Genomic DNA, 24,686 nt, shown 5'->3' with positions numbered 1-24,686 from the left:
CAATGTTGACAATATCACACAAAATACTCCCAAACGCACACTTAAAAAAATTATTCGTTGATGAGAAAAATACGTTAGCCGAACACAACATATTAAAAGTGATAAAGATGACAAAGACGAAACTGAGAGAATATCCGGAACAATATCAAAGGAAATGTGAGTGAATATGATTGAACATTATGAAATGTCATATATCTTTCTATATAAAATGTCGAAATGTGATAAAAAAAAAATTATTCAAGAAATGTAATAAATTTTTTATTTAGATAATGAAATGTTGGATAGAGTTTTAATAAGTTTGATTGTACAATCCTTTTTGTAATTTAATTTTTTATTCTTTAAATGATTTTTTTTAAAAAAATAAAAAATAAAACGATAGAACCGGACCCGGATCAAAACCTGGACCTAGAGATGTCAATGGGACGGGTATGGGGTGGGTATGGCTAAACCCAAGACCCGCCCCATGAAGAAAACTTGGACCCATTACCCGCCCCATCCTGGTTAAATATTTTTCGGACCCACCCCACCCCGAAAACGAAATGGGGCCGGGTAGACCCGCGAGACCCGTGAAACCCGAATTTTTTTTAAATGAAAACAATAATCTTCTTATCACATGACTGAATTATGAAACAAACAATCCTCTAAATACAACACAATAGAAAACTAATTCATGTATTCGACCACACTTATTAATAACAAACAAATTATTTTCACGACATAATGAATCACATAAAAAAAAAAGAGTTACTAGCTCTCCAATAAAAAGTCTTGACATCCTCAAAAATAAGTCATAACAGAACTTAAACAGATCAATGTAAAATCAGCGAGTAAGCAATCTTTCAGACACATTATTCAGGATCATCTTCCTCTTCATCAAGAATGGTGGGACAAGTTGGTAAATTACTTGAAGAATTAATTACAAAATTAAAGAGAGAAAGTACATTGAAAAAATAAAATTGTAATTTAAAACCGTAAAAAAATGTAATTTAAAGAGAGAAAGTATAGTAACAAAATTAAAATGAAAGTACAATGACAAAATAAAAATGTGATTTATTTACCTTCCACGTCACCTCACAACCATCTTCGCGAGCACATCAATTTATATCCACATATATGGGGCGGGTATGGGTTGGGTATTATAGGACCCATGACCCGCCCCATACCCAGACGTGTCTCAAAAATTGGACCCGAGACCCGTCTCATGACCCATTTAATATGCTCAAACCCGCTCCAAATGGGGTGGGTCATTTACCCGGACCCCTTGACATCCCTACCTGGACCGTCTATTTCATGACTAACCGTAACCGGACACGGACGGACCGGATAAAGGTCGGCATTTTACCGACCTGTAACCAGGTCTATTTGGTGGGGTGTGGAGAAATAAATGACATTTATTATTAAATAGTTTTACTAAATCACGTAATTATAAAAAAGATGACACGATGCGATCACACTTAAATATAATTAATTGTTCTGGATTCATGTGTTTTGAATACAAAATGTCGTGCGTTCACAAACGGAACGTATAAATTAAAATTATGAAAATATTGACCAATTGTGCACGCAATTTAATTTTGGTCCCACTATAGAAAAAAAGGTAGCTAAATAATCGATACTACACATACATGAATCTTCCACCTTCTACCAAGTTCACTATTTTTATTTTGTATTTATATGAATTAAATTTGTATTTTAATTATTTATTAAAATCTAAAATAAAAGATGAGAATTTTTTTAGTCGGAAGAAGTCAAAAAGGAAATACTCCTAGAATTTACGAACATTAAACACGCACAACACTTTATATAATATAATAATACAATATATATAATTGTTTTTAAAACAAAAAATAACTTCAATTCAAACCATTTGATTTTAGAATTATTGTCATAATATTCTTGAAATTATAAACGAAACCTATAAATCATTCAAGCATATATATTGTGTGAAAATTGTAATATTCCCTATAATATATCTGTTGAGTGCAATTATTGTTATTGTTTGAAAAGATCGAAGTATGATGTTTAAGTTGAATTTAAATTATACCGTTATCACTATATATATCTTTTAATAAAAGGACGAATGCTCGTTTCTACGTATATCAATACTCTCACTTTCCAAAAGTTTATCCCCATCGGCTCTAAACGGAGTGTCCCCACTACCCTTTCAATTCAATATTGTAATTAATATATGTAAATTAAATTAAATATATTCCTTTGATTGTTTTTCAGGTTGGTTAGTATTTCGTTTTTTCTTTGGGTAAAATCCACGCGACGAGGTGTTGATTAAAAAGGCTAAAGCACAACCAAGTGAGCTTTTTAAATTTTTTTTATTTTTTTCTCGTATTTTATTTACCAACATCTTTGGGAAGAAAAATAAATTAACTTGTACCTTTATTTTTCACCTGTATAAAATATGAAACTTAATTAAAATAATGGAAAGAACTTATGCTCGATTTTGGAAGAGACAGTCAAGTGCACCTTTATTCGACTTATATATTCTTTTATTTTTGCCTTTAAATAATATATTCGGATATGCGATAAATGGCCCACTTACAAAAGTAGATGGAGACATCAGGAATTAATGATTTTACAACTTTATTCCATTTTATGATTTTTTGCTATTCACTTTTGTATGTTTCCATTCGGAATTTGCAAACATGTGGTCACGGGTATTCTTCCCCTAGTTACTTTTTATCCTTTCCACTGCCGTGGTTAGATTGATTTCGAATCCATCAAAGAACGATTTAAATATTTTGTTTATTAAATAAATTTAAACTAAAATTTAAAATAACTACCTAATTAAACTGAGTATTTAATTACAACAATCATGATTGATGCTCTGGATAGTTGCCGACCCCCATTAAAAACTAGATCGATTTCTTTGTATACCGGCAAAGAAAGTGATCGAGGTAGGCTCGAAGAGTTAGTAGTTTTGGGCTAAATACTACGGTAGTGGAGGTTGGGTTCGCAACATGGGTTACCATACTCACACTAACATGATTAACGACACCTTGGGGTCTTAAGGAAAACCAAGACAAGAGGTATGTAGTCGAAGTGAAAGTATCCCGAGGTGGGGCGTAAGTTGAAGATACTCCTAGGCCCGGGCCTTGAATTTGGCAAGTTATCGAGCTCGGGCACGAGCTAAGAGGTCTGGTGGTTGAGAGGATGATAGAATAGACTCAAAAAGGTGGAAACTTAATCCAAATAGGAGTTTTTGTCTCAAGGATAAGAGCTTTATCCTAAAAATGGGGCGAAAGATTGGTCGACGTTGTATGAGTCAATCTAGTTTGCAATAATGAACATATCAGCGAACAAATGAGCTAGAATTGACCGAGCCTCCAGGTAATGCAACTGATATCATCATTACTTTCATCCTATAAATACACAAATTTATGTATTCATTCATGGAATCATTATATATTGCATCATGCGTGCACTTATATCTAACAAATTTTCTTTTTATGTGAGCACAATAATCACCAAAAAACTCTTCCGATGTACCATTCACAAGTTTGATGTTTTGAGTTTGTGTAGGAATTGCTGCCAAGTATCCAACTCCTGGGGCTCAGCCCTTAAAACTCAGTTTGTTGTCAAGCTACTTCTCTAGCTAGGAGCACGGTCACTCCAACTAGAGAAACATCCGTGAAGACACGAAAGCTCCCAGCTCGAGGAGACAACACTAACTCTACCCATTTTCCCCCAACTTCATCAAATAAAAAGTAGACCAAGTGTAGAGATTTTTTGGTATTTTTTAAAACTCTACATCATAAAACAATATTATTAAGTGTGTAATCACTTACAGTAAGGATTCGGTAGGGACAAGAACTAAACAGCTCAATCATTTTCTCATAGTTCGTATATTCTTCTTTTTTTCTCACTGAAAAAACTGTTTAGTATTAAAGGAAAAATGTTAAGAAAAATAAAGGAACTTGTGGGTGCTCGTTCAAATAACAAGGTGATCGTCATATTGTCGTAAACTTCGATTTTTACAAAAGATAAAACTCAAAATATTTAAAAATATACATAAGATTTGAAGCTGCTGTTATTATTATTTCATCAGACAAACTAGATTATCCCTACTTGTTTAATTTGAAGTAGACCCATATTTGATCCTCTAATCTAACAATTAACTAGTATATATGTACAAACAAGCATATATACATGTGGTGTTTAGCTTTCATGGCCCCTCAAAGCATCCATGGAAACATGGGGGGATCCACTCGAGTTATCATCAATCAAAACACTTGCCAAAAAAGTGCAAAAGCTATCTTATCATTAAATTGCTTGAATAAATTATAATTATCATGTTGATAACTGTATCACTAGCTAGCTAGCTTAGATATCTTGGATTTAACTATTTTTTTTACAAGATTTCAAAATGGCCCACCGGGAAAATCTATGCTTACACCAAATGTGGTAAGAGCAACCAGATGAATGATTTCATGTGGAGACGTGCTTGTCAATGATATCGATTGCACCGAGACTTTTATTCTCTGTACGTGTATTATTATGATGATTATGGCGAAACAGTAGCCTTTGGATAAGATATTATAGTCATCTCCAACCCATAAATCTATTTTGGGACAGTTTCTATACAAAAATAATGCAGTTTCTGTACCAAATATAACATTCATCTCCAACCAATTTAATTCAAATCTTACACTAAAAAATATATTCCTAGAATATTCTTTTTGTTTACTATTTATTTATAAATTTAACAATATAATTATAATTAATGTTAATATTAGTATTATAATTATAATTTTATTTTTATTAATAGTTAATTTTATTTATTTGAATCTTATTTATATTAACTCTAATATTTGATTCTTGTATTTTTATTTCAATTGGGTATTGTAATTTTAATTTCAAAATTTTGCTATTGGTTTTCTGATATTTTATCAATTATATATTTATGAGAGTTAAAAATGTCAAAAATAAAATAAAAAAATAGAAATATTTTTATAAATTTTCTAATATAATTATAATTAAATTTTTTGTGTTTTAATTTTTATTATAAATTATATTTTATATCAACACGATTTAATTTTACTCACCGATTATATGATATTATTATTAAAAATATTTAATACATATTTATATTAATTAAAAAACATTAAAAAAATTAAAAATATATATAAAAAAGGCCCAAACCCAACGCCAAAATGGCGCCGGGTTTCTCCTCTGCGCCAAATTTGGCGCAGAGGAGGGAGGCTACGCCATTTTGGAGAAATGGCGCAGCCTCCGTTGGACAATTTAATCATGCGCTCACGCTATGATAGCGCAGGGTTGGAGAAGCCCTAAGGACATCTCTAAAGTTGCACTAAAATGAGGTAAAACACCATTTTGGTGCAACATATCCCTTCCAATGGGGGATCAAAATAGCGCAGCCCCACTCCCTTGCGTCAGGAGAGCCCTTGCGTCAAACCCTGCTTCAAATTTGACGCAGGGTTTGTTTCTTTTTTATTTTATTTATTATATTTATTTGTATTAAAAATTATAAATACTATTTAAATAATAGTCTAATATTTATGTTATTATTTTAAAAATTAGATATTTAATCATATAAATTTAAAAATATTAATTGTTGACTTTTAAAATATTTATTTATTTATTTTAATTATTATTAATTAAGGACTAATTTAATTTAATTATTGTAAATTTATTAATAATTATTATTTATATTATTATTTAAATTTATTAATAATAAAACAGTAGTCATAATTAAAAATATAATAATCAAAATATATGTAAAATAAAAGGAATATTTCGAGAATATTCTTTTAGTGTAAGATTTGAAATAAATGAGTTGGAGATAGATGTTGTTTTTGGTGCAGAAATCGCACTATTTTAGTGTAAAATTTGCACAAAAATAGATTTTGTGGTTGGAGATGACTTAATTGGAGAAAATATATGGAAACTTGAAGAAGTTTTTGTCAAATGTTGATCTGTATTTATATTTAATTGTCCACGATTAATTACCAACTTTCCTTAAAATATATGAGTAATACAACCACCATTTTATTTTCATCACAATAAATATATTATATATCAGTCCGATAGTCCGACGACAATTTTAAGCGTCGTAATTGCTGTTCGGATAAATAAGAAACGAAATATCTATCCCTCATTTCTTTGTCACATGACGGTGAAGATGAAGAGAGCAACCATGAAATGGACGAGGACTTGATACTTATCAAATACAAAGATATTAAGGTAATATGATCACACGTAAATTTTTTTTATTAAATTTATTAGCCGAATCTATCATATCGCGAAGTCTTAGTGTATTTGTTTATTAAATTTATTAGCCGAATCTATCAAGCGACGTCTTAGTATACGTCGAAGGGTTACATTCTTTTTATTTAAAGGAAATACATTAAGAAATTTTCTATGTACAGTCTATGATAGATCCCACAGTCAACTAAACATGGTAGTTGATCTTACACTTGGGGCAAAACCCTATTCGTATGATAGAAATCTCACTTTTTATCATCTAGCTCATGTCAAAATCTTGTATAAAACATTATATTTTAAGATATATATGTCATCGGTTATGGAGTATATAAGCCATCATCGCCCACAGGATTAGCAAAACAAGAAGTCTTAGCCCGAGGGTCGACCCGGCTGTAGGGTTATTTTACTCTATATAGGTTTGGTAAAAGTAATTATCAGAAGGGTAAGAAGATAACGAAATGGAGAAATCTGTTTTTACAAGAAAGAAACAACTGTCCTGAAATGTGTTGCAATAATATCGATACACGCCCACACAACCAACCCATGTATCATCAAATGTCATTATATTGCGTGCCGACCTTTCATATTTGTTGATAGAGTACTTAATTCAAATGTTTTTTATGATTGACTACTTTGATAGTAAAATTAAAACTATACGAATCTGACAAATAGTTTATCACGATTAGTGTTTTGTGGCCGAGATTAATTCGTTCATTATTCTTTGGATGTGTAATGGGTAAACGTCAGATATATTATGTAACAGCAAACAAACCACACAATAGATAATATGCAGAACACTGAAGATATGTTCAAGCAAGAAAAACTTTTATCGGATTCGAAATGTCAATAATATTTTCTGGGCAGAAGGTATATATATTATTGCCACAGTAATTCGTAAGTCATTTTTATATGTGTTAGGATCAAGAAGTTATATTTTTAATTATATTTAGTTTTTTAAGTCTTATATTTTTTATTATATGATGTTGATAGAAATCGTGCGGTCTGCTGGGAGATCAGATTTTAATGAGTAAATGACCTTCGGGTCTTGAAACACAAACATGAACGTTAGAACGAGGCCGAAAGGTTGTTCCGGCGTAGTGCTTCTGACGATCGAATCAAATAATAAGAAAATAAAGAGAGTACTATGTGTTTTGAATGAGTAAATATGTAAATGAATAAACAATCACCGAAAACTGATATTTATTGGAGAAGAATCCCAATGTGAGTAAATTTTTTGACGACTAAAACTCTAATCTCTGTAGAATTTTAAATCTGTTATATATATCGTATTCTAATATTTGAAAATTTGTCTACCTTTATTCATATCGTGTCATGTTGACCCAAGAAATTTATTATTAAAGACTGTTTAAAGATCTTCACACACATGGAAAAATATTATTAAACGAGGAGGTCCTTCACAGAGTACACACACACAACCTGTTACAAACGTACAAGATCTAATCAAGGACACAAAAATACAATCTACGAATATATTTATGTTCATTTGGAGTTTCAATAGTATTTAACAACGCAGCTTCTTAAATTTATGAGAGCTTCTCATCCAACTTTTGCCTGTATAGGGCCAAACCCTGTGAATCCAAAGACAGACATACTCAAAAAACTTGGTCAATTCAACGAAATGCGGAAAGCAGAAATCAAATGAATGAATAAAAGACTCGGAGAAAAGGAGAAGGGACCACGAGACTATCATGCATGATCTCAAATGATTCGGGAATGATGTAGATTTTAAGCTCAAACTCATCACTACAATGGAGATGATATCTTAGTGAACTCCAACTAATTTGACGATGAAGTATGAAGTACATAGCTATTCCTCATTATAACTAGTTCATTAGCACGAGATTTATGACATCGGACAGTTGTGATTTTACAGGACTAATAAATTTAGCGCATCAATGTTCAATCAAAATATGATTTGATCAGAAAGTTCTTTTGTGTGCGAAGTACAGAATTCCCTGACAAGAATTCGAGTCAGATACACATCTCTAAAAAGTAGTTATGGTATGCATTTATAAACAATATTTCTTCTTTTTACCAAAAGAGTGGTATACCTTAGTGTAAGCATAAACACTTGCTTCAGTTGGTGCCACTGGACTACCCCGACGAATAAATCTCCCTTCTTTAAAAATGTAAAGCATTGGTATCCCAGTCGATAGTTCCAAACTGATAACCTGACGAAGAGAAAGATGTGACCTTTTTTCATTACAAAGAAACAAACAAAATGTGATGGTCTAAATAATTCAGCCGAAAAATTGCACCTCTTGAGAAGTCAGTTTGTCTAGATACATAATAATAGATCTAAGCGAATTCCCATGAGCGGCAATCATGACATTTTTCCCCAGAAGAAGCTGTGGTTCAATCTGTTTAACAAGATATTCATTATCGTACTTCCATAAATCAGCATAAAATAACATGATAGACAGGATTCATATCAATCTTACATTTTCTCTAAAGTAGGCAACGGCTCTCTCAGCACACATTTCCAAACTTTCACCATTAGGAGGAGGCACATCATAGCTACGTCTCCACTCATGAACTTTCTCTTTTCCATATCTGTCTGCTGTTTCCTGCTTATTAAGACCCTGTAATTCTCCGTACCTGTATAGGTCAAACACCAAGGTAACAAACAGAGAGCAAAAAGGGGCAAATAATATTTCTAAAATAGCATGTTACAGAAGTCAAAACACCTACATTCTTTCATTTAGCTGCCAAGCCATTACAACTGGAATACACTGCTTGTTTGTTTCTTCACTAAAGATTTGACTCCAAGCTCTCGCTTGATCGCTCTCATCATGCAAAATAATTGGAACCTATATGGAGATTAATGTGTTTTGACAAGTCAAGGTATTGCAAAAGTACTCATTTCCTCAATATTTGAGCACGAATAACAGTCAAGACAAAGGTATTTAAATGGCTACATTATCTTTTCGAGGTTTAAAAAGGTAATCGACAGCAATGCAGATTGAAAATAGTGAGACCCATCAGAAAAAAAGAGCATTAAATTGTTGCTCCCAGAAAAATATTTGATAATTTACCTTCTTACGTCTGTGTTCAGTCATGGCAAGCATGGCAGTCATCTGCGCTCGAATAAGAGAAGAAGTGTAGATCATGTCGACTGGTATATTGCTGATTCTTTTACCAGCTTCGATAGCCTCGTCCACACCTTTCTTGGTTAAAGGCACATCAACACAACCCGTGAATAGATTCTTTTCATTCCACATAGACTCTCCATGCCGAATCAGGATCAATGCAGCTTCGTCTGGAAACATATTTGAAATTTACACCCTTTAAGATTCTACTTGAAGAAAATCTTATCAAGTATTGTTAGCTATCTCATCTTCAGCAAGATTCACATTACTTGATTTCTTTTTGGAGTCACTTGGCGTGCCATTCGACGGGGATAAAACAGGGTCAAACACTGTAGTCTGAGAGCCTGTGGCTTGTATCACACAAAAACTTTGCTTTTTAGAGCGATAAGTTCCTGTTCTCAACATTGCGACATCTAGCCTGAAACCTTTTGAGATCAACTTCAAAGAAGCATTTCCATTCTCTTGATTGCCGCAGGTAGTATTGAAGTAACCACGAGATGGTATAGTAGCTATTGCTTGGTGAAATGACGTTGCGGCCATTTTAAATCTGAACCAAGGTAATCAAATAAGTTTAAATACAAGTGTATTAACTATTTGCATGATAAAAAGTTCACAAAACTCATGTGACACGGTCTCACGGGTGAATTTTGTGACACGAGTATTCTATTTGAATCACTCGTGAAAAAGTATTACTTTTTATACCAAAAATATTTATTTTAATTGTAAATATGGTTATGATTGACACAACTCACGAATAAAGACCCGTGAAACCGTTTTACAAAATAACTACTCGAGAAAGTTTGATTCTTTTTTCACCTAGTGATCAGTAAAGCATTCAAACATCTATTCTGGCACATGCATAGGTTTCGTTGAAAGGAAGAAATATATCAACATAGGTTCAGGTTCAATGATAAGGTCTAAATAATTCATTAATCTCACTAATTACACTAGCCATTTACATGAATGCATCTAAAGTGGAGAGAACCAGAGAAAGAACCCCTTTCATTCTCTATCAAGAAGAGGTGCAAAGCTACGAATATTTCCTAACCAATGCAAACTGCTTAGCTCGAAAGCGATCGATTTGAACAAATCAAGAAAACTATATACACGGGAGATACAAAAAAAGATCTAACAAATAAATAAAGATCATACAATAGACTGACGTTTACACCTTCCAGTAAAAAGAAGCCCAAATCTATACATCCATAACTGAAGTTTCATTAACAAATATGAAATACGAATCGACAAAATTAAATGGATACGATAAACAGCAAAAATTAAAAGGAAAAAAAAAAAGAAGAAGAGCCCAGAAAATAAAATCAAAGAAAAATGCAACTTACACTAATAAATATCCAAAAGAAATATTACATGGTGCAAAACAGATACTATTATAGAGAAATAAAAGATAGACAGATCTTACAGCTACTATTATAGAGAAATAAAAGATAGACAGATCTTACAGCTATATATACAAATGCTATGGCAAAATGAAAGGAAGAATCTCAAGATGGTTGCGACGAAACCGAGGCAGAGCTTATTCCAAGGATTCTTGACGGAGGAAAAAATGGCTTTGGCATCAACTTTATTGCATCAGCGCATTTATGCATCGCATGGTTTCCGTTCAACAATTTTTTTGAGCTGAAAATCTAAAGAATTGACTGATAAATCCATGGAAATCGAGATGCGAATTGGGTAGTTGTATAATCCTGGACGCAATCGAGTTGTTAGGAGAAAAATAACATGAGAAAGGGATATTTCATTTCAAAGAAATCAAGAGCGGCGTCTCTTTCATTCCTTATGAGGTTGGCGATTTGGTGTCGCTAACAGTCGGGCAAAGCTTGGCGGCTCTTGCTCTTTCTTGTTTCTTTGTTTTGTTCTTGTTTTGGCTTCGCTTGGGTAGGTAGCTAGACTTTTGTACATTATTTTATGTTATAGGTCCAAAACAGGGTGTAAACTAATTATCATTTCAACAAATATTTCTCTCTTTTTTAAATTATCGAATTTGAACTAAACTCAAACATGTTCGAATTTTTTTTAATCAAAGTCGATCTCAAATTATTTTGTTCGATAATTTGTGAACAACAAAATATCATTAATATTTATTAATATAATATAATTATATATGAAATAAATATATTGTGTTTTTATTTTAGAGTATTTCGCAAACAAGTTCGAATATTTCGAGTCGAATTCGAACTCGAGCTTTCATTAGAATATATTCGAACAAAAAATTAAAATTTTTGAATCGAACTCGAGTTCAAATATACATATTTATATCCAAATTAAAACTTTAAAATTTTCTTCAAATTTGACTCAATTCGTTATTTCACACCCATAATCCAAGAAAATGGATGAAATCGAAACACAAATTTTTAATTAAAAGCAATTAGTCTAACTCTTTTTTTCTTGAGAAATTTCATACTATCATTAGTTGATAAAATGTGACTAATTCTGAGAAATTTCAGAAGCGTTTAGAATTTGACAAATTGTGACGGCAGAAAATATATAAATATCAATAGCCAAAACTGACTAATTCTTTATGTTTTCTGATTTATTGTTGTTTAGAGCAAAGATAGAGTCGCTTCAAATTATGCTGCGAAATTAAATCATTTGAGTTCGCCGATTGGAAGGTCGTTGGGGCTATGTAACCTGGACATCATCTCTTTTTCTTTTTTTTTTGCGATATTGTACGTATTAGAGAGAACCAAACGTAAATTTACATTATTTTTATAGAAAGAAAACACTTGATTAACTATGACATGACCTCGGTTTAAAATAATAGGACAAAATTAACATATACTAAACATCCAAATACTTGGATAGATCAATCGAAACATGGAGATTGAGCTATTATACTGTTTAAAAGATTTGAGTTGCACCGTTATCATTAACTATAATTTTTTTATATAAGAATTCATTTCTTTTTTTTTTCTTACCTGATATTTGCTCACCCTACCCTAAAAAAAAATTACAATATGAAGTGATTTCACGAATGAGAAATTAGCATGTTCATTTCAATCATTTCAATTATTCACATGATTGATTTGGATTTCGGGAAATCTGATGTGTGATTTTGCCTTGTATTCCATGTTCCAACCACCACGACTCTCAATAAAAGTATGCAGCTGTTGGGGTTAGATTTGAATTGAGCACTACTTAATGCACGAGGCTTGGTCACAACCACTTTTTTCCCCCAACCTTTTTTTTTTCTCTTTTAAATAATAATGTATATAAAAATTAAAATAGTAGATCGACGATCTCACATATGTATATCTATGAAACATATCAATCATGCTCATATTTACAATCATAAGCAATAATTTTAGCATAAAAAATAATATTTTTCAATGAAAGATCTAAATAAGATACATATCTCACAAAATTGACTCGGATGATGTCACATGAAAATTTTTGTTAAAGTAAAAACGAGTAATAACATACTAGTAGTATTATAATGATTCCGCCAAAGATTCTTGCTCCAGTGGCAAGGATGATACACACACATAGACACATAATAGTCATTGGTACTCACTGTATCCATTCATGTGTTTAGAGAAGATACCTAACGGGCTGCTTTTAGCAAGTGTGGGTTTGTAAATGGGCTTCTGCATGTCTTCGATTTCTTGGGCCACTCTGTAGAAGATTATTCATATTCGCTATTCTCTAATTACTTGTTACCTTTATCTGTTATAACCAATAATTCTCGGGCGACACAGATAAATTTTCATTCGCATTACTCGATTCCTCCGGGAAACGCAAAGATCCATCATATGTCAATAATATTATTTCCGTGTCCATTGTCTATATAAGTACCATGGCGATTTTCATGAATCAGATACGAAAAAGAAATTTAGTTTTCGATCATGAAAAAAGACAAGTTTTAGAAGGTGAAATGTTACTGAACTGAGACTCCGTAGATAGCCCAAGCGGTCTCACCCCATTCCAATTCGCCCTAGGTCGTAAGATTGAGTCTCCCGATGTAGTCATAATAAAAAAAAAAAGGTTTGTTACTGAACTGATCATATAATGATAAGAAAAATAGTAGGTCTCTTGTGAGACGGTCTCACGAATCTTTATCTGTTAGACGGGTCAATCCTACCAATATTCAAAATAAAAAGTAATATTCTTAGCATAAAAAGTAATATTTTTTCATTGATAACCCAAATAAGATATACGTCTCACAAAATACGACCCGTGATACAGTCTTACACAAGTTTTTGCCTGAGAAAAATACAAAAGAAATTAGAAGACGGAGATCTATACAAGGCCACGTAATTAATTAGTATATAATAATATATATATATTAAAAGCATAATAATTATAATTATATATTATTATATATATGTATGTTGTAAATCGGGCAGACAGTGAGCTGGTGAATTCATTTTCAGGGTCTCGAAAAATAATGGGACTGTATATTATTTAGAAAAGCAGTCGTCACCGCACGAGCAGATCCACTCTCACACAGACACACAAGCTTCTCTTTTTATTTCTCTCTCTCTTTCGTTGCTTTTTTTTTTCTTCTTCTTTTTTGTTTTTGGTTTATTAGGCGATAAGAAATTATAGAGGTACATTTTCCATAAAAAAATTTACAGTAGGCACCATTTTTTTGGGTGTTTTATTTCTTTTTATTCAAAAAATTATATAATATAATGAAAAAATATCGACAATTACAATAAGTTTTGAGTAGGTTTCTCGTGAGACAGTCTCACAATTTTTTATCTGTGAAACGAGTCAACACTACCGATATTCACAATAAAAAATAATACGCTTAGTATAAAAAGTAATATTTTTTCATAGATGATCCGTGAGACCGTCTCACAAGAATTTTTATGATAAGTTTTAGTGTTATTGCCAACATATTGTGCGAGCAAGATATATAAAGTATTTTAAAAAATACTTGTATATTTCAAATACATTCGAAATTAGTATTATTTCAAATTCATCGTTCAAATCGTTTTCTTTATTCAATTTTTTTCCATCCGAATCAAAACACAACTTCATTGATGATAAGACCTAGGTGGCCTCATACTTTTTTAGTACGTCATTGCATATGACATAAACATTATTTGTATCAGAGCATCCGCATTACACCCACCACCTCATCAAAAATCGTAAGATCCACATGCCACATACACATTACATTAACACATCTATTCTCCCACATTCATTTTAACATTCACACTCATTACTTGTAGGTCCCGCTGTCCACTCATTCATCTTACTCTTACTTTAAATTAAATATATTCACTTTCAAATTTTTTAAGAAATTTGAATTATTATTATTTTATATTAATAATAATATGTTTTTATATATTTAATACGTAAAATCACGTGTGTGAGGCCCGCGTTCAGCGACGGTTTTTGAAAATCCGTTGCAAATAGCGACGGTTTATCACAAATCGTCGCTAATTATCGAATTTTTTTTAAAAAAAAACTGACACAGGGGTGTTCATAACCACACCCTCTCTCATGTGAGTGGGCGTTGGAGAGTTAAATGGGTGTTATGGGTACCCTTAAGTTTCAATTTATTGTTTTTAACATTTATTTACTCTTGAACAACAATTATTGATCCCAATACACAAATAAAATAGTCTGACAATGAGGGGGAAAAAAACTATATTTGCAACTTTTCTTTTTTGTATTAGAATTTATTGTTGGTCATCGAGATTATGTCCATTCTAGAATATCAAGAAAATGTTATAATTATTATATGTTTATGTTAATATTTAATTCTTGAGATCCGTTTTGATCATAATCATAACCAAAAAAGCTCAAGCAGCAAAAGATTCCCAACATTTAGGATGGTGATTGGCCCGACCACGTTAAGTACAACATAACAATAACCAGTTGTATGAATATTATGTTTTAAATTACTTTACTTACATTGAAATATCATGAATTAGTAAGTAATTTGAAATTATTTTCATCCGTGATACTTATTTATTCGATCTATAATTATCTTGAAAATAATATTTTTGACATAAAAATATATATTTTTCATGAGTTGGATCAGATCAAAGATTTGTCTGACATAATAAACCGCGAGATGGTCTCACAAGTGGTTTTGTGTTAAATTTATTTATTTTAAATGACCATTTGTATAACAATAACAATATATCTATATATTCACAGAGAGAATCCCAAACATCATTTTAACAACCATGAAACATTAAATCAAAATATAATTATGATTGATTTATTTAAATAACTTCAATTGCACGTAATTTAAAATAATATAATATATTTGATTTAAAAAATAGACATATAAAATATGTATTAAAAGGGATTGAGGTAAAATGGGGTCCCCAAACAATAATGCAAAAGCTCCTTTCAAGATTCGTCAGCAAGAACTCGATCAANTTTAAGATCTTTTGTTGAATTGAATGTTGGCAAACCTTCTGGCCGAAAGAAAAGGGCCCGGAAATTAGACAATTTTGAAGTTAATTTTTTTTTTTTTTGTTATACAATAGAAAACAATCACATTCCACGGATAAGCATGAAGTGGGATCGGATGACACAGTAATTACAGTTGGGAAAAATTGGAAATAGTTAGTTATTAGGGGAGTGGGTCTGATGTGAGACCGTCTCACATATCTTAATCTGTGAGACGGGTCAACCCTACCTATATTTATAATAAAAAGTAATACTCTTAGCATAAAAAGTAATACTTTTTCATGGATGACCCAAATAAAAGATCCGTCTTACAAATACGACCCGTGAGACCGTCTCACACAAGTTTTTGCCTTATTCAAAATGTAAATTCGAACAAGACTTTTGCTGTGGATGAGGAAAGAAATTGAACAGTAGAGTTGGTTAAAACAGCTGTACTTGACTTGACTTTACATCACTCAAACACACACCATTCGGTGATTTTTTAAAATTATTATTAATTTGTTGTATTGCAAATAATGACAGTTTTCCTTTTTTAAATAATCAATTAATCTGAGACCATACCCACTTGCACAAGTGGGTAAGCGTCCCCTTCCATTGATAAAACCTTTTTCCAAGTTAGTCTAATAAATTATTATTGTTTTTTAATTATTGATACGGTGTTGGTTAGTATTATTATCATGAACGAGTCAGAAATATAACTCTATCTGATTTAAAATTTTAAACTCTAAAATCTTTTAATATTTTAAATTAATCTACCCGAGTTAATATCAAGTTTATCTAAAATTATACAAAAATTTGCATATAAATTTTTTAAAAAAAATTAAGACCACCCGAGTTTTTTTAGCCTGGGTGATAAGGAGTGTGGCTCCGCCACTGATTATTATCATTATTTAAAAAAAAGATAAAGTTTTTGTCTTTCCAATGCCTCGATGGATGATCAAAATTATCATGTTTAAATGTAATGCAACAATAAATCTCTAATCCAAAAAGAAAAGAAAGAAAGAAATATTACAATCGATGAACCATCGTATAATTTTTTTTTTTTATAACTAATCTTGAATGATTAATACTATGATGCGAGTGCGTGTTAAAGAAACCCATTTGTATAATCTTTTTAAGGTGACGATGAATAGATTCGTGAATCTTAATTATCAATGTAAGACTGATTCTACAAGTTGAAGCTCTATCGTACGTTGTCTTGTAAGTTTAAGTTTGTGTTTATTAAAGAGTAATTAGTTTTATCATTAATTCAAGGGTGGACCTTGAACCATGTTATTTATGTCCGTCACTATTGTCCTCAAGTTTTGTTTAAATTAATACTAATGTCAATTTGCAAGCAACCAGTGTTTTAAAAATCGGTCTGAGCTCTAGGCGAGCTGATTGAACCTAAAAGTGTTAGTCGGTCAACTTTAGTCGGACTTAGGCTGTCCTAAAACAAATTTAACAAAAAATGTGATTTGTTGGTTTATCATAACACCCAAAACTTCATTTTATCATATGTTGATATCGTGGAATCCGTCTAACATTGTTGGTTTGACACTCGATCAACGCCTAACGAATTTTAGAACTTTGGTACTTACATAGTTAGAATAATTATCAAAATATAATAATTTTTTATTTTAAATTAACGATTTCTTATTTATTTTTTTATATTATTGGTGATATAATCATCTAAAAGTTTAAACATAGATGATATAACTGAATTTGAAAATATAAGATCGAAAGATTTTAAAATAAGTTATTTTAGGAAAGTTTATATAATAAAGGTATAATTTTGTTTTGAAGTAAGAGTTTACCAAATTAGTTAAAAGTTACTTGGTAGTAAAACCTCTACTTTAATTAATAGTGTAGTAGTGATGATCAAGAGAAATATTTGAATAAAAACTCAGCGTTGGTATAATATATTCGTTAGTGTTTACTAATTTTGAAAAAACGTGATTATGGCCGTCTTATGATATTTTCTTATTATATATTTGACTTATTTAAAGATTGAGAGATCTGTTAAATATAAAATAAATCAATTTCACTTATATTTCTCTTATCTTCTCTTCTCTTCTTCAACAAATACAGGAGCCACCATCCGCGATCGCGGGAGCCTCTTGCCATTGTGGATTAATAAGAATCACTAAGATTTATGCAATGTTTGATTTTATTCTCGGACCTTGATAAAGAAGTTTTGACAAGCTAGAAATTTGGGAAAATAAAACATATATTTTCTTTTATTTTAGTAAAGCATTGATTATGTAATATATATCGTACTGATAATTTCGGTATCAGTAAATTTTATATGGATATCGAACCGAAATTTTCGATATACCGATAAAGTGTACGGTACTTCAAGATTTCGTTACAGTACCGGTATATACCGTTTTATGCCGAAAAACTTTACATTTTTAACTTTTTATAAATTTATTGTTTTAAAATATTATATATTTTAAAATTTTTATATATTTTTTGGGTATTTCTATATTCTTGTATATATCGAAATTTTCAAATTTCATACTGTTATCGTATCAGAAAATTCGATATCGTTACCGTACCGTATCGTATCGAAATCTTATGTATACTGAAAATTCGGTAATTTTTCGCTACGATAATCTTGATATATCGAAATTTCAGTATTTTTTATCACAAATATTTGTGATTAAAAAATATATATATAATAGGGTATTTTCTGAGATTAAAAAATATATATATAATAGGGTATTTTCCGAGAATGATAAAAAATTAAATTGATGGTAATAATTACACTGGAAGATGTCCAAACTCCATACAAATAGATATTTTTAAACAAAGCACAGTTGTCCAAGCTAGAAATTCATTAAAGAAGTAATAAAATAATATGTGGATGTCCAAAATTTTTGGAATTCATGCAGTAATTCATGTGGATGTCCAAAATTTTTGGATGCACGCAAACCAAGTAATAAATGAATCGCACTAGGCCACATGAATTACTGCATGACTGATATTTTCTTTAGTCCTTTTACTCCAAATTATTGGAGCTTATTCACATATTTTTTTTACAAAATACATTAAATCGAGAAGGACGAAAGCAGATACATTAAAACGTCAGAAATAAACAAAAAATAATTCCAAAATTGCCAATTTCAGCTGCTGCATTCATTGTATATCTTCAATAGGGTAGTTTGGATATGGTCCACTTCATGTTTCTACTATGCTTGGGACCTTTCCAATTTTAGAGGGTTCTTTTTTCCTGTTTCTCGCATTTCCAACTTGCTTTTGTTGTTACATTGTTATTTATACATACGGGCTAGTATGTATCTAACATCAAAGTGTTAAGTTTGAAACGAGTTTTTAAATTCGATATTCAATTATAAAATTCTTCTTTTCTTACTAAAAAAAACATATATACCATTAGTTACGCACCAAAAAATTTTTGAAATTTCATTATAATATCAGCGCAAAAATTTATTTGGATTAACTTATAATTTATAATTAAATAATTAGCAACATATGTTTTTTTTTAAAATAAAAAAACCAATCCGGTGAAAACTTAGGGGCTAATACAACACATCAAACTCCTAATTCAAATACCATCCGATCGATGTACATTTGTAAATTAACTCACACCGAAGTATAAATCTTGCGAAGTTTGAAAAAACATAAAATATTATGCACATATATTTTACAAAAGGATTTAGGTTGAAATATAAACAGTACGTCTACTGTAAAACGGTCTCATCTATATCATAAGATAGGTCGATGCGATCTATATCTGAAGTAAAAAAAAAATATCGGTTGATTTTAGTAAAAGATTTATTTCATAAAATTAACACATAAAACAATTTCATAAGAGCTTTTGTGAAATATAAAATCTGAAAAACCTATAGTCTACGTTCAAAACGAGCTGAAATGCTATATATCTACATATATGAAAGCATGAATAAATTGTTATCGGCCTGTTTTTGTATGGTTTCAGGTCATACAAAACACACGTGTCCTACTTTGATTTATCCAACGCACAAGAGTTTGTGCTGTCTAAAAAAGGGCACTTACAGCATTCGGTTTCCACCTTTTCTTCATTTTAAAAAATAAAAGGTTGTTTCAAAAAAAAATAATAAAATAAAATAAAAGGTATAAAAAAACATATATAGAGTTTTGGTTCATAATCAAGAGTCGCTTTTTTACTATGCGTTCTTGCTCTGATTTCAACCTCTTTCCTTCTCCTTCCCTTCACTCCTTTGATTCTCAGGAACAACTTTATCGTCCTCGTCTTCCTTAGCCAGGGTCTGGTTCGGTGCATAGGTTCTTCCGAAACCTTCTTCCTCGGACCTCGTCGCGTATGCTTCTCCAAATCCATGACTCATTGTGTCCCTGTTGCACAGCAATATACATATATATAGATAAAACCGTGTAACTGGGATATGAATCTATTAACCCTTTCTCGGTTTTGGGTTTCTGGTTTTGTTTGACCATTTTGTCATATTCTTCCGCGGGTCCGACTGTAGCTTGTGCATATCAGATTTTGGACGTTTTACTAATAATCTTATGTGGATATGATGGAAAAAAGGAGATGGGTCTGCGCTCGTAAGGTTCTTTATTGCAATAGTGGACATATGTAATTGATCAGAATAAAATGGCCATAAAAATTTGCTTGAATGAGGACTGAAGGTTTATATTATTATTTTTATTTTATTACATATGTGTTCTTTATTGCAATAGTGGACATCTGTAATTGATCAGAATAAAATGACCATAAAAATTTGCTCGGTGTCACGGTAACTTTTACACGTGTCCACTCTGCTCTGACAGGTGTTTGTGCAAGTTCCCAGAATTCAACATACATTTCAATATCTTTTGGTATTTATTCTAATAAAACAAAAGGTATTTTACATAATATTGTTGCATGAAAATTACTCACAGTCTCTACGAGTTTGCAAAGAATTGTATTAAAAACGGAATATGTACAAACTCGATGTCACGCTTCGATACCCAACGTGAATATTTGATGATGTTCAACGATCGCATTATTGATAAACAATAAGTTTCGCAGTACGATATAAATAAAAACAAATTTATAAAATAAATTCACATTTACAATATATAAATTTTGAAAACGGAAAAAATATGTTGAAGCGTTTACAACTTGAATTTAAAACTTAAATAAGCGAAACTAAAATAAACTTTTTGATTCATTTTATTAACCTCAAAATTGGTCTTGCTCATCTTCCTTGATTTCTTCTTCTCACTTATCTGAGAACGTTAGAATAAGAGGTGACCGATATAGCCGTCACTCAATAAATGATGGTTGTTCGACCACATACATAACAAATATGCATGATTTTTCAAAATTTGCATATCATGCATAACATAGTTCGTATAACTTATATCATGAGCATAAACATAACATAAAATTGTCCTCGACACTAAGATTATTTTATTTTCCATCACCGTGTAAGAGTCATAAACTTATCATACATTGAGATTTTCACTCATATACAGCTGAATACTCACAGTGCCAAAACATAGAGTATCATATAACAAGAAGAGGAAGAAAAATAATAATGATCGACCAAAACTTTCAAAACGAACTGAAATAATTCATATACAAATTATTTTAAAACATAAGCTTGTTTACCTCAAACTTGATAAAAAAAACACGTGTATGTGGATGGCTTGGTTCGAAATCCTTGAAGAACCACTATAGGGATTCGGACAGCATTTGTGCAACACTTTGATATTTGGATAACTTTGCCTCGAAAATTTGACAGCACTTGGGAGAGAGAATTTAAAAAATATAGAGATATGTATTCTTTTTGAAAATTTGGGCTTGGGTATATATAGAGGTGTTTTGAAAATCTTATCATAGTTCAGTTGATTTTCTTTCATTATTTTTTTGATAATTTTTCAATAATTTCGAGATGTTCCTTCCATACATTTAACCTTGCTAATTTCAAAAACTCGGTCTTCAATTTTATTAAGTTTTCAAAATTTATATTAGGTTAGGTAGTTGAATGCATTCTGTTTTCTTGTACTTGCATTTATAATTTTCTTCCTAATTTGATTGATACTCTAGCCCTAAATTCCAAAATCCTTAAACAGGATTTTCGAATTTAATATATTTATTGACATGAAAGTTCTGATTATCAAGTATTATTTAATATTTTCGAATTTATTATTACTCACAATAAAACCAAAATTGTGAAAATATAATTTTATACATGTCTATAATTAAATAAATAATTAAATACCAACAAATCATGATTCTCAAAATCGAGAGTGTATTAAGCATGTTCGTGTCCCTTAGTGTTTATCTGTCATGCTCAAGCACTTACAATTTAACTGCATCCAAGCTTAACGATAGATTTTGTTTGTAATGTGTATATTTTTAAACGTAATTTATACCAAATTTCTTATAAACATCATTATTTAAACAATATAATGCATTAAAATTTTTTGAAATATAAACGTTTAAGTACAAGAGAAAATAGTATGTATAAAAAAAAACGTGCCCATTACTAAAACTTAAAAAATAGTAACTATCTCCAACATGTATAAAAATATTTTGTGATTTTTATTTTTATCCAATGGCTAGACAAAAAGATCACGTATACCTTAACCATAGCTTCACAGTAACAACATTGATCGAACTTGTAGAATAGATAAGCTAGAATATATCTTCCTTTGGTCAAAACAACTTCAGGATTTTGATTACTGACACATACAATTAGCAAAATACATGAACTATGTTAACATAATAACTGCTAATGGTGACCTTTTTCCTAAAAAAAATAGTAAAGGAAAAAAACGTTAATTATTATCCAGCATGTTTAGTTGTTAATTTCTTGCTTATTGCTCTTGCTTAGCTTAGATTCATTCAAACTTGTTAGCTTCTTTATTTTTCAAATAAGTTCAATAAATCTTTTGCACGTTACAACATGCATACCCAACTCTAACCAAATTAAGGATTTTAAGTTTAAACATTTTCAAATTTATATGTTTCCACATCTAACATATCAGTTTACACCCAAACATGTCACGCATGCATAATATCTACAATACTAACATTTTTTCTCCCCATATTTAACATTAACAAAAGTTATTTTCATTTGTTTTTAAGTTTTTTTTTACACAAACAGATCAAACTTATTAGTCTTTTAATAAAACGTTGTATATATTGTTTCCTAGCTATATTAATTTATTACAAAGAAATCTACATTTGCTTTACTTTAGTTTATATTTATTTAATTGTCATAAATTAACAAAAGAGAAAATATAAAATTAGACATATACAAATATAAACACATATTCATCATCTTTAAAATATAAACAAAATTGATCATATGTTGCACAACAAACTTGGGTAAACACCTCAAAAATTGAGGTGACTATATACCTAGTCAAACTGCTAAGCCCAATATAAAATGCAATCTAAGAGCTTGATAGTTTATATCACAACTACAAGCCCNTGGAGCCAAATAATTCGGTTAGATTTCGTGTGCAAATGTATTTTCTTATCTCTTTAACCGATAATTATCAATATTCAAAAAGATAAATCTGTTTAAGTCGTAGTTTAACCTGATCATGTACACATCTATCCCATAAAGGATTCTTCAATAGCTTATGGGTTCATAAACGTAATCCAAATTAAATCTAATTAAATTTAAATTCAAATAAAATTTATCTATATCTCATTGGCAATAATTTAGATATATAATAATCTCCAACATACCCAAACACCATAAATTCAAGAGCACCAAACAATCTCCTCATAATATCAGATCCTTTAATTCACTTCACATAAGTAAAATAAAAAAAAATTGCACAAAAACAATGAAGTTTTTCATTGTGAGTTGCATTTTGGCCTCATGTGCTGCAGCGGCAGTTGCGACGGCGGAAAGCCCGTGTGGTGCCCCTTCACCCTCACCGGTTCAGGCCCCCGGAAATTCGGAACCAGCCGACTGCAGCACTTTGGTCTATAATATGATGGATTGTCTTCCATATATAAAGAAGGGTAGCAACGAAACCAAACCGGACGATTCGTGTTGCTCGGGTCTTAAGTCAGTTGTGAAGGGCAACGCTGAATGTATTTGTGTTGCATTGAACAGTAGTGAGAGCCTAGGCATTCATATTGACGTGAGTAAGGCTCAGAAGTTGTCTTCGTTTTGTCACGTTTCTCCGAATCCCGTCGATAAATGTAAAGGTGCGTCTATATTTCTTACAAATTTCGATGTTTGATTTGTTTTTTCCGAAATAAAAACGATTTTATCTAGCTGTTTAGGGCTATAAGAGTTTCCTGGGGGAAGAGTTATGCATGGTTAAATAAGCACGAAGTGGGTTATATCTAATTAATAATCCTCGATTCGATGCACCTAATAGTATTCCCTCTTGATGAAGCCGTACAAATCTTTACAAATATAGAATTCAAATTTATTTATTCATTTTTGCCACATTTTTTAAATGGCTTACTTTGCAGCTAAACCATCACCAAGTCACGGCACACCGTCAAAATCTCCGAAACCTCCGCATGCTGCCAAGCAACCAGCAGCAGCCCCCAAGACTCACCATAAAGCTCCGGCACCTGCTCCTATCAACTCTGGCGCTCATGCCATATCCGCCACGCCCTCGTTTATTTTGATCACATTATTTTGTTTGTCTTTATATCAATTCTTCGCTTAAAGTTTAGGGTTTTCTAGCATGGTTGATTCGCTAGCTACCTATTATATTTTATTATTTTGGTTCTAGGTTTTTGTATGTTTTATTGGTGGCATAGTTTAAAGTCGAATTTGATTTATTTAACTTCGTCTTTGGACGAGTATGGTTTCTTTATTACTTGGTTGTGCCAAAAATAAGAGGCGAAGCATTATAATACGGCAAAAAATCTGGATAATTAGTGGTTTTAGAAATCAAAATTTTAGACTAGAATGGAAAAGGGCATTTGAAAAACTTGATCCCTCACCAAACTAGCCCAATCTCATCCAA

General features: G+C 31.1%; 1 protein-coding gene across 2 annotated transcripts; it reads right to left on the bottom strand.

The window, feature by feature from the left end:
• Nucleotides 1-7,578: 7,578 nt before the first annotated feature.
• Nucleotides 7,579-11,230, bottom strand: LOC140967868 (2,3-bisphosphoglycerate-dependent phosphoglycerate mutase 1-like). 2 transcript variants are annotated; one of them, XM_073428636.1, is made up of 9 exons: nucleotides 10,808-11,230; nucleotides 10,500-10,542; nucleotides 9,617-9,894; nucleotides 9,294-9,517; nucleotides 8,950-9,068; nucleotides 8,700-8,856; nucleotides 8,517-8,618; nucleotides 8,310-8,429; nucleotides 7,579-7,826 (listed from the first exon to the last, which is right to left on the bottom strand). In XM_073428636.1, exons 3-9 carry the CDS (start codon nucleotides 9,885-9,887, stop codon nucleotides 7,782-7,784), a joined length of 1,038 nt encoding a protein of 345 aa, XP_073284737.1. In that variant the 5' UTR covers nucleotides 9,888-9,894; nucleotides 10,500-10,542; nucleotides 10,808-11,230; the 3' UTR covers nucleotides 7,579-7,781. The 2 variants fall into 2 exon arrangements, with proteins under 2 accessions (XP_073284737.1, XP_073284736.1); XM_073428635.1 differs by lacking the exon at nucleotides 10,500-10,542.
• Between the last annotated feature and the right edge of the window lie 13,456 nt (nucleotides 11,231-24,686).

Source organism: Primulina huaijiensis, unplaced genomic scaffold (assembly GCF_012295235.1).
Source record: "Primulina huaijiensis isolate GDHJ02 unplaced genomic scaffold, ASM1229523v2 scaffold29509, whole genome shotgun sequence".
Lineage (NCBI taxonomy): Eukaryota > Viridiplantae > Streptophyta > Magnoliopsida > Lamiales > Gesneriaceae > Primulina > Primulina huaijiensis.
Note: the sequence above shows the minus strand (reverse complement) of the source record. Positions and strands in the feature narration are given on the sequence as shown.

Coding starts and splice junctions, on each gene's coding strand:
- LOC140967868 (XM_073428636.1), bottom strand. CDS start 9,887: ATGGCCGCAACGTCATTTCACCAAGCAATAGCTACTATACCATCTCGT. Junction 9,518..9,616: donor TGACTCCAAAAAGAAATCAA/GTAATGTGAATC, acceptor ATATGTTTCCAG/ACGAAGCTGCATTGATCCTG. Junction 9,069..9,293: donor CTGAACACAGACGTAAGAAG/GTAAATTATCAA, acceptor ATCTCCATATAG/GTTCCAATTATTTTGCATGA.